Source organism: Megalops cyprinoides, chromosome 2 (genome assembly GCF_013368585.1).
Source record: "Megalops cyprinoides isolate fMegCyp1 chromosome 2, fMegCyp1.pri, whole genome shotgun sequence".
In the NCBI taxonomy this organism is placed as follows: domain Eukaryota; kingdom Metazoa; phylum Chordata; class Actinopteri; order Elopiformes; family Megalopidae; genus Megalops; species Megalops cyprinoides.
The window spans coordinates 46,879,192-46,894,045 of record NC_050584.1 but is presented as its reverse complement, the minus strand read 5'-3'; the positions used below and the strand labels follow the sequence as shown (position 1 = coordinate 46,894,045).

At 42.2% G+C, this 14,854-nt stretch overlaps 1 protein-coding gene across 3 annotated transcripts; it reads right to left on the bottom strand.

Moving 5' to 3' along the window:
- Window positions 1-298: 298 nt before the first annotated feature.
- On the bottom strand, window positions 299-14,572 carry soat1 (sterol O-acyltransferase 1). Of its 3 annotated transcripts, none has more exons than XM_036521947.1 (16): window positions 14,501-14,572; window positions 11,484-11,608; window positions 8,895-8,953; window positions 7,024-7,172; window positions 6,707-6,766; window positions 6,354-6,461; window positions 5,642-5,924; window positions 4,887-4,965; window positions 4,680-4,761; window positions 3,837-3,882; window positions 3,625-3,754; window positions 2,637-2,734; window positions 2,391-2,489; window positions 1,847-1,982; window positions 1,204-1,349; window positions 299-467 (listed from the first exon to the last, which is right to left on the bottom strand). In XM_036521947.1, exons 2-16 carry the CDS (start codon window positions 11,605-11,607, stop codon window positions 390-392), a joined length of 1,677 nt encoding a protein of 558 aa, XP_036377840.1. In that variant the 5' UTR covers window position 11,608; window positions 14,501-14,572; the 3' UTR covers window positions 299-389. The 3 variants fall into 3 exon arrangements, with proteins under 3 accessions (XP_036377840.1, XP_036377839.1, XP_036377842.1); XM_036521946.1 differs by having other exon boundaries at window positions 14,364-14,536; XM_036521949.1 differs by lacking the exons at window positions 8,895-8,953; window positions 14,501-14,572 and having other exon boundaries at window positions 11,484-11,560.
- Window positions 14,573-14,854: the final 282 nt, after the last annotated feature.

The following is a 14,854-nucleotide window of genomic DNA, read 5'->3' as shown; positions in this document are numbered from 1 at the left end:
CAATAAATAACGTAAAAGTAAAGTACAATTTTGGTCCCCTGTTCAAACTGTTGGATAACTTGGTATCTGTATCCATAAAACTGAAAAGACAGGCACAAATATGATATCTTTGTGAATTTGACAACCTTCCAAAAGGACATACATGCAAAATACTGAAAAAGTATATACTGCAAAGCTATTTTGCTCATTAGTCTCCCATAATCAATATACCATCCAGGACCCCCACAATGCAAAGATGCAATCTAGCTACACTGCAATGACAGGAGGAGCTGACAAAGGAAAAATGACAGCGGTAAAATGAAATGAACACAAAGGAATGCCTGCTCTCCTCTCCCCATCACATTCATTTGGTTGGTGAGACTGGTGTGCTGTGCCTTATGCTCACTGGCTCAGGGGGACTCCACAGCAGGAGCAATCTGCTGGTGACAGGTCCAGGAGCGCGGCTTCAGCAGATCCAGGAAAGAGGGCTGAAACACACACACACACACACACACACACACGGCACAGTGAAGACACCAGGGGATGGCTGAAACACACTGGCTGATGTGACTAAAGTAGAGCAGAATTAAATGTCCACTGTTCATCCCCAGATATCTTGCTGCCAGCAGCAGGCGTAAAATTAAAAACTGACAAGCACCATTATAATAGGTATGCTCTTTTACAATAAAAACATCAGATCCATACAAAAAATAAGCCGACCACATATAGCATAAGTGTCATTATTTAACTGACAGTTGCTGACTGAATTCAGAAGGATAGGACATGACTGTGTTCTCATTCTGTTTGCTTATCACTCTTTTAATACATCTGAATCAGCAACTCACTGAAATCAGGGAAGCTTAGGTCTAGCATTGTGAGTCGAGTGTATTCAGATCTACATCAAAACACATGCCCTGGCTGACCATCAAACAATGGCCAGCGATTTAAAGGCCTGGCACTGAGGTGAAAGTCAAACTCAAAAGAATCAGTACTTGTGGAAATGCAACAACAAACTAGTTAACCAACAACTTCCCTTTGAAGAAAATTATCTTTTTTTCAAAGAAAAAATTCAATTTTAATTCAATTTTAATTTTAAATCTTAAACCTCAAGTCAAGTTAAGGACAGCAAAATGTATGATATTCTGATATACAGTTCGAGCCAGTGATCTTCATCTAAATACCACTACCTTATTAGGTGAATGCATAGTAAGATGTCAGACCTACCTCCTTTAGGGGACAGTAGCGCTGGGCATACCACTCCTGGGAGTACAGACAGATCAGAACCCCCTGACCCAGAAAGAGTGAGGTCCACATGATCACGTTCCAGATCGGGCCCTTCCTCCGGTCATGGAGGATGAAATTAAACAACACTGATGGCAGGTTAGGGCAGGCAAAGGGAAGGAGGAGGGAAAATGACACAAAGGAAAACAGGGAAGGGAAGGGTTATTACTAATAAAAGGACAGCAGAGGGAGCTCTGCCTTTTGAGCAGTTAACCCCTTATTCATTGCTGGCTTCCTTTAGTGGTGGTCTAAATGGTGTGAAACGTAGGTTGCATCAATCATTACATGCAGGTTGTTTTTTAATCAAATACGCAACAATTATGGTATAAGCCTTTTGGTAATTTGAAGCTCCCTTTTATGTGCTTTAGACCTTACGGTTTATAATCAAAGGTATCATGGGATTAGAACTGGAACATACGTACTCCTACATTGTATGATGACACTGAGACACATTAGGAACAAATATAAATATCAGGGAATCAAAAATGATCGTACAATTACAGTAGAGCAGGACCTTTTGCACAATAACTGTGGAGCTTAACGATAAGAACAATCACATTTATAAAAAAGAAGTCACCAGTCTTACTCCCAAAGCACATGAAGAGGCAGAAGAGAACGGGGTAGAAGAAGCCGAAGCAGATGGCCAGGACGTACTCATGGACCACCGCAGACACAGTGAAGACGAAAAACATGGCTCCCGCTCGAAACCTCTTCTGTGACACCTGCGCGGGGGCGGGGGGCAGCGAAAAAGGAGAGGAGTGTGCAGTTAATCTGCAATAATGCAGTTTATTGAATACTTGCTTGAGTTGTATTGCTGGATGGGTCAGACCCAAAAACAGTTTTTTTAAATGAGTTTTTATGAATGATAAGTAACTTTTTCAAAACTTGTCCTCTTCCATACAAAGACAACATACACACAGACCGATTGAACAGTGAACACATTAACGCAAAAAATACGACTACGGTTTGTGTTTTCAAAACTTTTTAACCAGGTTGAACTATTTGCAAACAACCTGTACCAATGTGCAAGTGTAACTTAAAGAGGGGCAAGAAAAAAACACAAAGAATAATGCAAAAAGCTCTCAAGATAAGTTTCCAGCAACTGATTGCCAGCAATACAAACTACTCACCCATAGGAAGTCCCGGTATACGTAATTGTACAACCAATCATGTACCACAACGTTCCAGGTCCGATAGTAATTGGCAAAAGATGTTGAGTTCCACCAATCCTGACAAGGAGAAACGCCTGAGATTACATTTGGCCTTTATTATGCATGCTTAAAAACCAGGCTGCTTTCTGTCTGGCCACAAAAAAAAGTTACAGTGGGTGCATTTCAGTTGTGGAAATGGAGGAAATGGGATGTCCTTCTCAGTACCTTGTAAAACATCCTGTCGGCGAATCGCAGCATCTCTGCAAAGGCATTGAGCCAGCAGTGCAGGAAGGCGAAGAAAGCCAGGAAGAGAACCAGCACTCCTACACAGGGAGAGGGAGAGCTCATAGAGCTCGTTTCACCTGGACACTACAGCTCCAATTCCCATACCAACAAAGATCAGTACCAGCCAAAAGTTTGCACACACCTGATTAGGATGCATTCGAAGACATTCTGATTTAAGGACTTATGTTTAAATGCTTGAAACGCGTTTCTAAGACAAACATAAATAGTGAAGTTGATGCCTTCATATGAATTCTTTCTGAAAAATTAATTACAAAATATCTTTTGCCTATTTTGAAGAATCTAAAATATAAGATAGTTTTGATTTGTTTAACATTTTTTGGTCACTGCATAATTCCATTTGTGTTATTTCATAGTTTTGATGTCTTTACTATTATTCTAAAATGCGGAAAATAGTAAAAAAATAAAGAAAAACCCTTCTATGAGTAGGTGTGTCCAAACTTTTGACTGGTACTGTAAAATGAAGTACACATAAAGGCATTGAAGTTTTTCTTCTAGCTTTGACAAAGACAAAAAAAATGTATGGGGCTCCCGAGTGGCTCAGTTGGTAAAAGCACTCGCTCCGAGTGTAGACTGAACACTACGGCCCAGGTTCGATCCCGACCGTACCACTAGCCGACAGTGACCGGGAGCTCACATTGGCTTTGTTCCGCTGGGGATAGGGGTGGGTACGTCGGCAGGGGCTTCGGTCCCATTAGCAACAGCGACCCTTGCTGGTTGATCGCTCTCCCGGATTGACAGTGGGGGTTGTGCAATGGGACCGAACCTTGATGACAAATTGGGCATTCCAAAAATTCGGGAAATTGGCCATTCCAAATTGGGGAAAAAATAGAAAAATGAAAAAAAAATGTAATTGAATTTTGATCTCATCACACTGGGGCAACACTGGGCTCCAGAGAGAGGAGATTACCTGGTAGGATGGAGTTAAAGACACAGAGGACCATGACCCTCAGGTCAAAGAGCTGTAGACTGATGCTCCGGAACTGTGGGATGCAGAGACGCACAAAGACGTAGTAGGCATAGAACAGACAGCCCAGCACCTGCAACGACAACAGATCCACCTGGTTAATCAACAGCCTTCCAATGCCTTCTGGTGCAGTAACACAAATACAGGAACTGTACCTGTAAAAACTTAGTGGCAACATAGCCCCATCTGATGAACGGGTTCCTGTGAACAAAAAAGATAGCCTTGAATAGCTGTAATAATAATTATGAAGGTTGTCAGGACGTTTTGTTGGCGTGGCTGGGATTAGTAACCTGGACATGTGTAATGCTGCTGGGTATGACTGTGCTCCACTGCAGCTTTGAATTACTAATGTACACAACATTCTGTCTTTGTGGTTAAGCTGTATGCTGAAGCAGCACACACAGACAGAAGTGGAAGCAGGGTACTGTGGCTGAAAGCTGTGAGCATCATCAAGCTAGTCTTGATGAAGTTCAGAAGACTGCTTTTTAGCACAAACTAAAATCCAAACTAGTGCTATGGTCACAATGAAACAACTGGGCAAAACCTGAAAAGGAGTGCAATTATGGGGTAATGGACACAGCTTAGTAGAGTCCTAAGTTGGATGCTCATTCGCTTTGCATTTTTTGTACACTCTATGTAAACAACAGAACGAGTCTTGTTTCAGAAGTACACTATTGGTCGCAGGTAAATGTGTGTACTTCTGAAATGGGAAAAATTGTCAATCAGTGTATGCAGTATATTCTCTGTAGTATATTCTTTCTGAAAGGTGACATTACTTCAAAGCACAAACCAATTAGAGAAATTCAATATCAAAATCACGACAGCATTTTGGACGCTGACATGGTCAGCAGAGTATGAAACTTGCAGTATGTAACATGGTATGAAACCATATTATGACATCGTTAGAATCTGCTAGAGTATACACTTATGAGCCACAGATTTCTAGCAGCTGCTCGGCAGGCTGGTCCACTGTACTGTGATGTACAACCTCTGCTCACCTGGGGTAATTGTCTCTGTAGATTAGTGTAGGGGCGAAGAGGAAGTACAGGTACTGCGACACCTGGGGGATGACCAAGGGACCTGTGAAATGAAGGGGGCAACAGTGTTAATAAAAATACTCCAGTGACACTGAAAATTAAGTCACTAGCCTTTGCTTTGCTTGTTATAAGTGGATAAAGAATATATTGCACAACTAAAAGCCTTACTGTTCTTGTCTTGTGCAGAGACCAGTACTCTTGGGACATTCTCCCGGACAAATGAATGTGCTTTCATCATCAGCCGGACCTGCAGGGGGCAGTACTCAGGTTTTATATCAGCCCCTTATCCACAGAAATTGAGCTTGGAGCATCTAGTACTAACAGTCACTTGACATTTTCTAATGTCTTTTCAACAGTGAAGGCATGACAGTCTAACTGAGGGTGGTATCATACTATGTAATGCTACACTGAGTTCATTTCAAAACAACATTGTGAAATACGGTTGGGCTGATAGCCAATAACTTTGGATAGCATGGCATTTAAACACATATCACCTATATATGTATCGGTGACTATAATGTCATAATGGTGATATTAAAGGGGTGTGAATGTATGTAAAATTTAATCTCTTTTTCAGACATCACAGTCAACAACTAAGGGGAGAAAGCAAAGTGCATAGAATTGCCACTATTTACTGTTACATGTGACCAACAGCAGGTGGATCAAATTACGCTGTAATCGCTTATTACTCTGCCATAACAAAGGGAGTGTGGAAAGTGCCACTGTTAGAGTGTCGTGCATGACCCCAAATAGATAAGACTGGCTATGGCGCTAAGAAGATATGCAGCTATTGCACCCACTTTGTGGAGACGAAACAGCACAACCAAGAAGATGATAACACAGCACTACACAGAGAAACAGACAAACACTAAAACAGCTACAAGAGCAGAACAGAGAACAGGGGCTCTGTCGTAGGAGAGTACCTGTTCCAGGATGACGATGAAGCGTGAAGCAGGTGGAAGGCCATTTTGCAGCACCACGTAGGTGGGCAGGAAGCCGAGGCCCAGCCCTTGATACAGCAGGAAGAGGGATCCGGCCAGCAGGGAGCGCAGGCTGCGGTGGCGCGAGGTGTGGTACTGGCTGGCCCACATGTGGAACAGGCCGTAAGGAACCACCAGCGCTGACAGGAACATGCACAGCCAAGTGGACACCACCAGGGGGAGCTGTCCAAATGCATAGACCAGCAGGTCAAAGTCCAGCACCAGTCTAGAAAGGAGGAAGAGAAACAGAAATATCAAATGAGGATAAATATCATCAAGGAAAAGAGGTATGGACAGGCTGAAAGAAAGAGGGGTAAACCATGAGGTAAGAGCAAAAGTACATGAATATCTTCATATAGTCTGTTTTTTTCATGGCGCATTAATGTCTCCACCTGTTTTTTTTTTTTTTTAACTGATGACATCAATTCACTTGCAGAGGTGGAAATTTTAGAGCACAATTACTATGTATCCATTTACATGTATCTACTAATATTTTCCTCCATTTCAACACGTTACTGCTTTATGAATAAGGCCAATTACAAAGAGGAATGAAGAGCCATAAGATTTCTTCTACCTCCTCTGGCTGTATTGCTCATGGCATGAACTGAGAGCAGAGGGCATCACTGTAATTGCACCCGATGGATCTGCACCTCACCTGCCTTCATCAATGAAGTCCACCACGAGCGTGCTGAGGATGAAGAGAATGAGCAGCGCGATGAACATGTGGTAGATGGTGCGGATGTGGTTGACCTCAAAGAGCTCACTGCGAGGAGGGGGATAAGAGACACTGCCTGAGCAAAGTAACAACGCTCTCTCAAATACATACAGGCTGAGCAAAAAAAAATCTATCACACACTCACGCAAACACACACACACACACACACACAGGGTGAAATTCAGGGGGCATTTAGTTCTGCCCGCTAATTATTACTGAAATCATTTGTATGTGGAACATTAAGAAAGTTAAGCTGGAACCCGGACGGTCTTGCAACCCAACTCAGAACTCACTCTAACAGGGATCGGCGGATCACAAACAGCTTGCCGTGGTCCTGAGAGGGCCGCAACTGCCTGTAGAGAAACAAACGAAATACACTGAACTGAAATACACGTCTCAAGAGGCAAGAAAACTAAAAGGCCTGAAGCAGAGCCAGAGAGATGGACTCAGACATACAGAATGAGAAGGACAGTGAAACACCAAGGTACAAAGACACAGAAGGACATGTAGAGACAGAGAGGGATGCAGAGACACAGAGCGAGACAAAGGAAGCGTGGAGACACAGAGGGACAGAGAGGGGACCCATCGAGACACAGTGAGACAGATGAACCTGAGTTTGCTCCTCTCCCTATCGGACAGTGGCGGAGAGAAGAAGGGGGGGACAGAGGGGGGCTCCAGACAAGCTGACTCCTCTATCAGGCTGTCCATGAACTCGTTCACCTGGGAGTCAAGCTGTTTCATCAGGTCTGCCTTCAAGTGCTACAACAAGGGAAGAATAAAAAGAAACAGTCACCGTAATTCAGTTATTCAGAGCATATGTATCTGACTGCCACTGCACTCCCACAGCAATAATGAATGGCAATTCTAGCTACTGGTCACCATAGGCAAAGCAATGCCATGCTGAATACCACACAGTAAATGTTCTGGGAAATTGTTGGCACTGACCTGACAACAGAGTGGCTACAGACAATCATGTCATCTCTCAAACAGTTACCTTTAGCATCTTAAACTAGGTTTTCAAATCCTTGTCCTGTATGTCCCTGTATATTGTTTTTTTTCCCACCAGGTAGGAACAAAGATTATTAAAAAGCATTAAAATGCATTCTCTCCATATTTCACTAGTGTGAAATCTATGGCTAAATTAGTTTTGGTGTTTTAAGTATCTTTAATGCTATGTGGTTAGTACAGCAAGCTTTTATTCCAAGCGGCAGACAAATGATGACATTTTTAAAAGAACAGAGAAAATCGTGACAAAGTTCACACAGAGCACATCAGTATGTTCTCCTGACAATATAGCTAGCTGCACTGTAGCAAGAGGCAGCAGGCATTTTTAACTATACACCATGGCACTGAAAACATCTCCTCTAAGCCCTCCCTCCTTTTCTCACACACAGGGGGGCAGCAAAGAGCACAGCTAACACAGACAACTGCCAGAGAAAAATTCAACTTTTTGCAATGACTCTCCAGTACAACAGACACTGACTTCAGATATTGGCAACTGCCAGTAGAAACTGCCTCATTGAACATTTTTTGCCCATGTTTCCATCAGTGTAATGTACACCCCCAGCCACAGAAAGCGGGTTACATGACATCATTTCATCCCTAATTCCACTTCCCCATTCCGCTCCACAAATGCATCAGTGAGTCATGTCCTCTGACCCCACACAAAAAGGCAGAGATGTCCTCACTGACTGAAACCAACACGATTAAGACACAGGAAGTTCAAGAGTTTCATATAACCAGGGCTTAATTAACAAGGCATATACTTTCTTATTTCTGTGCAGATTTTGCTGCTCCAAATTTTACACAGAAAATACAACAGTGCACAAACCAAAACAAATCCAGAACACCACAAGAGACACACCACATGTGCATACACACAAACAAATACATAGACACATATATATTACTTAGCACATTCACACTGACTGGCTTTGTTAGTTATTAGCTCTTATTCTGACACATAATTAATGAGAGGCTTTCAAAACAAACAGGCAGTACAAAGCAGCTTGTCAGGGGTTTAACATGATCAGATTACAGCTCTCCAAGCCTTATGGGTGATTTAATCCAACCAGAAGGGATTAATGTCTTAGAAAGCAAAAATGAGACTGCAGCATGTTTAAACGCATCCATTGTGAGAGTGGAATATTACCATTTATTACTTGGCTGGATCTGGCAAATGCAGAGGATTTGTATAAACACACAGACCTTTATTAGTCAAGTCAGTGTTGGGAAGAGCTCCAGGAGGAGCTTCTACCTTGGAGTAAACATTTCACCATAGGTGTGGCTCTGAGCTGAGTTTTCAGTGTGACCTCTGAAGTCACAGCTGTGGTAGCACTTGCTGAGGCAGGTTTGACTATTGTTAATTGTTGCCTTTGAAACAGAATACGTCTTTTTTTTTCTTCAAAATGAGATGCAAGCTGCATTTTGCTGGTTCCTTGGATAACAGAATTAGATCTTTGAAAGTTCTCTGGGGTATACCTCTGCCTTCATCTTCAGCTGTAGTTTCTTGCTGATGACATGCTCCACCTCCATTTTTCCTGAAGTGAACAAGCGAGAGGCATCATTGTTCATGGTCTCCCTAAGAACACACTCTTCACAGACACAAAACCTTTTTTGTTTCAAACTGACGCATCAACTATTTTCATACTGTAACAACTACTTAACTTCCATTTTAAGATTAAATGCTTCAGTTATGAAACATGCTCAAATAAATGTGATAATATCCCTCTGAAGAATCCAAAAAGTGAGGAAGTAAATCTAGTTTTTAAAGTGTAGAGGCCGAACACAGCTAATCCTGCTAAATGTGTCACTTGCTGTGAACGCCCTGTAAATGGGTATGACTTCCTTCAGCACCTGTGGCTGTTGCTAAGAAACCCAGGAGACCTACAGAAATATTTGACTAGGACATAGGACAACAACACAATTTCACTCCTCTGGATCCCTGACAAAGTCAACACATGGGGTGGCATTTATCAGAGTATGATTATATCCCATTTAAAATGGCAACCCGTGTGAGTGACAATGAGTAAGAGGAGGATCAACAAGGAATTGAAACCGCAGTTAACTCAACAATAGGGTGGATACTAAACACTCATATGTTGCAACCGTATGTGGTTCCCACAAATGTAAAATCAGCAGTAGTACCAACATTTCTAAGAGACATTTATGCTGTTGTCAGTAGCCTTTTGTAGATTAAGTCCTCTTACAGAAAACAAAGCTGAAAGAGACAGAGCAGTGGAAGACCCGTTCTGATTCTGACATGTTTTTAAACATTAGGGGAACGTCCCAGCAACCTTGACAACACGTTCTGCTCTATCGCTGAAGCTCAGCCTTGGGACAGACTGTCAGTGACAGCAGCTGGAAGGGGCTCGTTACCACTGTGACCTCACACAGGGTTCATCAGACACTGCCTCAGCAAGACTGAGGTTCAGACAAGGCTGGAGTTCACTTTCGGACAAAGGGTGCAGGAAAATCACAGAAGAGGAGGAGCCGTGTGAAACCTGAATGATGACGACCAAAATCACACAGCAAAAGATTCAGGACTGTTTGGGACAGCAGCAAGTTCCTCCTCTGAAGATGAAGTGGTGGGACAAACACATGACTCTGAGTTGCACAACCTTGAAAGGGACTCTTTCTTTAGAGCTACGGTGCATTAATGCAAGCCAAATAAATGAGCTTGCCACATTTAATGTTGTAACAGTTACAGGAAATCATGAGTTGGATTTACGGTCACTAAGAAAACAATGACAACTAGGCTAGAGGTCACACTGTTATCACATTACAGCCTTCTTCTCGCAACTTCAGCATCAATGTAATTTGTACACCTACTGAATAGTAAAAATGCACAAAACTGTCTTCTGACTCATTTGCTTTAAGTGATAACTATAATTAAAAGACATAACGGATTGTCATTGCTCATCTCTCACTGACTTCAATAACTCAGAAGTGTTAAGTACACCAACTAAACTACATGGTACAGAGCTAAGTCACACAGACAATTAAAAGTTTGATTATCTCCTTAGAAATCAATAGAGTAGCAGTCCAAAGATTAAAAAAATGTCTGTCTGGATGAATCAGTAAGCTCCAGACGCGAGCACCTACATTACGGCAATACCACACTGAGTAGACTCTCACATACTCCACAATTCTGTCTGTGGCTTTACCATCACTAACGATGTACAGTGGAAGATAAGAGAAACTCCACATACAGTAAAGTAGTACACGGTCTCAAAGAGAAAGTCAGAGTATTTACAAATACACCCAAGCAATCTGGAAGTGATATCAGATCAAGAACTCCAGCTAGGTAATTACACAGCTTTCACTCTTTTGCTGTCCATTTTCTAGCCGGAAATGCATCCTTGTATAGTTTCAGCTGGTAAGACACAAAACTACAGCTGGATTTAATAAGATGGAAAACCAGAGCAAAGGCAGAAGATTCAAGCACACTAGCACACTGTACATAGGAGATGTAACATGAGTATCCAAACCAGGCAGCTAGTGGCAAAACCAATTACACATACAAATACACAGAATTAAACTTGCCTATATAAACAAATGTGAATACGGGTTCTCACCCTACTAATACAACACGCCGTGACAATCCCACACTCATGTCTGAGCATGAACACTCGGGGTGAATTGAGAAATCACATTTAGTCACAAATAGCAGCTCTGCCCAACTCCTTATCCCTTTTTACGTCATGGAAACCAGCACTCAACTAACACCAGACTCCTGCATTTTAATTATACAGCTTCTGTGTGGAGGCTGAGAATCAAGTGGAACTTTAAAACAAGTGAGGTACTGTATGTAGAGAACTACAGCAGCTATTTATGAGGGCTTTCTCCTGTGGTTACCAGCAAGACAAACCAGAGGCATTTTTTAAATCTTCAGAGTGTGAGCACAAGTGGTGAAAGGGGCTATGCTGGAAGAAACCACAAAAAACAATCTTGTCTCCTCAGAGATAAACACAGCATCCAGTCTGAACTGAAAATGATCATGGGGAACCGTCCAGTCGCATGCACATTTGATTGGGTAAACTGTAGGGCACATTGTGATTTTTGTCTCACCGTTGCTGGTTATGCGGTGATCACCACCGCTGCCTTCTCTCCCAGGGCTGTCCGGATCCGGGATACTGGCCACGTTCGGAGCCGCCCTGCGGCTGTGCAGAGCCACGTTTTCGTCGCTCGCCATCCTGCGGGGGAAACGCACATCACCTGCTCAACACACACGTCCTGACCTCTGCTAAGCAGAGGTGGACACCCCGGCCTCAGAAAGTAAAAGTCCTGCTTCGCATTTGTTCTAGCCATTCATTAATCGAGGCGATTTCACTAATTAGCTCCTCTACCTGGCTGAAGAGTTGTGCTAATTAAATTCAGCTGGTGTAGTGCATGGGTGGAACAAATACGTGACAGGACTTTTACTTTCTGAAGCTGGGGTGTCCACCTCTGCTGTTAAGCCACTCACCTTAAATCACCTGAAAGGTTCAGCACTCCGTGTCTGCCAAGGGCAAACCATGTTACTGATGAAGCCTCATTGAGCCATCAGATGATTCTTCTTGACCTAAAGCTGAACTGTTTACATCAACAGGGTGGTCAAAGTCTGGCTCCAAGTCATCCATGCATCCTAAATTATTTACATACACTTATCTACCCACAGACGAACTGAGGGTTTGGGCACCACAACCCCCACTCAGTCATTCTGGATAGGGCACATTTGTTTTTAGTTCTGACGAATCAGTGTAACGTTCTGAAGGTTACTATAGGGTACGTGATAACACTTCTATTTGACTGGTAAACATTTTGTTTAATTTAAAATTATGTACAAGACCTTGCGTTTCAATGTTTCTTACATTCCTTTATTGTTGTTGCCTACATGTTTGATTTAATTCAAAAGACAAGTATGAATCTGAAATGCTAAAAGAAACGAAGAAAAAATGAGTTTCAGTTCTTGGGTCTATCCTTTGTAATGGTATGGGTATACCTGTCATTTTTATGTTATTAAAGGACTAAAATGTTTAAGTGGACCACGAACCCCCAGCTTGGATAACTGACTGAGGCCAGTCTGAAACCTTGATTCAGCTCCCTGAAACATTGAGATTGTTCTGCGGATAAAGTCTACACAGGTACAGTTCAGCTTTGATGATTTTAAACAAGCTGGATGGCTTCTCCTACTGATGGAGAATAATATATCAGCTCAACCACATGTTGTGAAGATCAGTGAATATGTATGTCTGGATTGACATGATCCAATAGAGCACAATGACATGTTACATAGTCAACACCTTTCTTCTGAAGCAAGTGATGCAGTTTCCCACAGTAAATCAAAGCAAACTACTTACAGGCAAAGGAAAATGCTGGTTAAGTTCATGATTTAATTTTTTTTTTCCTGACAAACAGAAAATGAACCAATCTTCAACATAATCCAAGAGACAGTGGGAAGGTCAATAAAGGTCAGTATTTGCCTTTGAAAGTGGTCATATACATTACTCTTATTTGCTTTGCAAACACGTTCATCCACCTCCACTGACTTGGGCCATATTTTACCATTTATGTACCATACTCAGCAGCTGTGTTGCTGTTTTCAACCAGTACCTTTGGGGTCACAATTCATAACCTCTGACCATAATTTCATTTCCATATAGTAGTATGTATGTATTTGATAATTGGTTTGAGTTATAGTTTGCATACTAAAAGGTTTTGGTCAGAAAACTAATGTTTGTTTGTTTCTTTCTTTCCCATTTCCCATTTCCCATTTTCCATTCTAAAACAAACAGGCACTGACCTGTAGCTAAAAACGCCCTGTGACCATTTTCAGACCTTAATCCAAATGCCCTGCCTCTACAAGCAATGACACAAGGTCAGGAAGAAGTAGCTCTGAGATAAATTCCTAAAATCACACAGAATGCAAACATGGTCGCATCTCTAATCCATAGGCTTGAGGTCACAATGAGAGGTCCACAATTATTTTTCTAAAACATTATAAGCAAGGATAGCCTTTGTAATGTAAACATTGATCGGCAGAGACTTTGCCATTCTTCAGGGGACCAATAGTCTTGCTAGATCCATCCCGCGTTTCAGACAAAATTGTTTTGGTTTATTCACAAGTTAGCCACCGTAGCTACAACGCACAGTAGGCATACAGGCACAATTGAGCGCCTAGCAACCGGTTTTTAGACATTGCAAAGATAACTAGCAAGCAATCTTCCTACCATCATCGATCTCTGTATAATAAATAAAATGTGAAATACTCTGATACCGGCTAATTAGTTGTAGTTATGCAGTCTTGTTAGCTAGCACCAGAAAAAAGGCATTACACGCGCGGACGACACAGAGTTTGACTTGTTTGACAGTTTGATGCAGACTGGTTACATCAATTAAGCAGGTAGCTAGCCAAAATTTGGATATCAGTGTTTCTGGATAGCTAATAGGCCTCTATATATGCGTACTTCGCAATCTGACAACCTAGTTATTTCTGAATATATAAAATCTTAAGATGTAAATCAACAGGAATAGCACGATGCGCGGATGCTGTTACGTTTAGCACACTGGCTAGCCAACTAGCTTAACTGATTTTTTGGCAAGCTAGCCATCACAATATAATGTATTTTAATTGTTTGAGACAGGACTGAATGTGTAACTTCCTTTATCAAAATGAACAACACAGTAACGACCCAAAGATCAAGTAACTATACTGGATAACCAACCAAAACCAATCTTAGCTAGTTAGGCACTCAGTGAATTGGCTATCAGTGTCCACGGTGCGTTGAGCATACGTAGCAACTTAGCAAGCCAGGTGCCCACCAATGTTGCATGATGAACACAGCAGTCATAGTTAGGTGTGCTGCCAGCTAGCCTGGTAGCTAGCTGGTTCACATCCTAATGCAAAGACAAAGCCAGTTTCCTAGCATGCTGGAGTGCGGAACAGACCGCACTGCTGCGGATACTCACGTTTCACAGTTCAGCGCGCTTTTGATTTCCCCTCTGAGAGAAGCTGCTAACTAGCTAATTATTTCCTGCTCATCGCCGGCACATCTCTCTTGTGTTTCAAATGACTGCTAGGGACCACTGCAAGAGAATTAGCCCACCTCTTTCATGATTCACCGCTCCGCCTTCTGCAACCACAACGCAGACCACTCGTCGCTAGTGGGCGATACTCCTGCTAGAGCTGCAAGAACCAAACTTTCTGGTCTCTACTATGTATTCTAGGGTATGTGTTGACGTAAACGCCACAGGTCGACATCCTGACGCCATCAACACCCAGCATACTCGCAAGAGGAGATGGACTGATTATAAGACGAATTTTAGCCATTTCCTCCAGGAGCTGAATGATCACGGCACAACAATGGAAAGATTAAAAAGAACAAAGCGCAACGGACTTTTGACATTTGTTTTGAATGTATTCTGATGTAATGATTAATTATACTCGCTGGCTCCGTTCA

What these genes read in the sequence shown, in the direction of transcription:
- soat1 (XM_036521947.1), bottom strand. Translation starts at nt 11,607, where the DNA reads ATGGCGAGCGACGAAAACGTGGCTCTGCACAGCCGCAGGGCGGCTCCG. An exon ending in TCACCGCATAACCAGCAACG is followed by an intron (nt 8,954 to 11,483) that starts GTGAGACAAAAA and finishes TGTTCACTTCAG; the next exon opens with GAAAAATGGAGGTGGAGCAT. An exon ending in CTTTAACTCCATCCTACCAG is followed by an intron (nt 2,735 to 3,624) that starts GTAATCTCCTCT and finishes CTCCCTGTGTAG; the next exon opens with GAGTGCTGGTTCTCTTCCTG.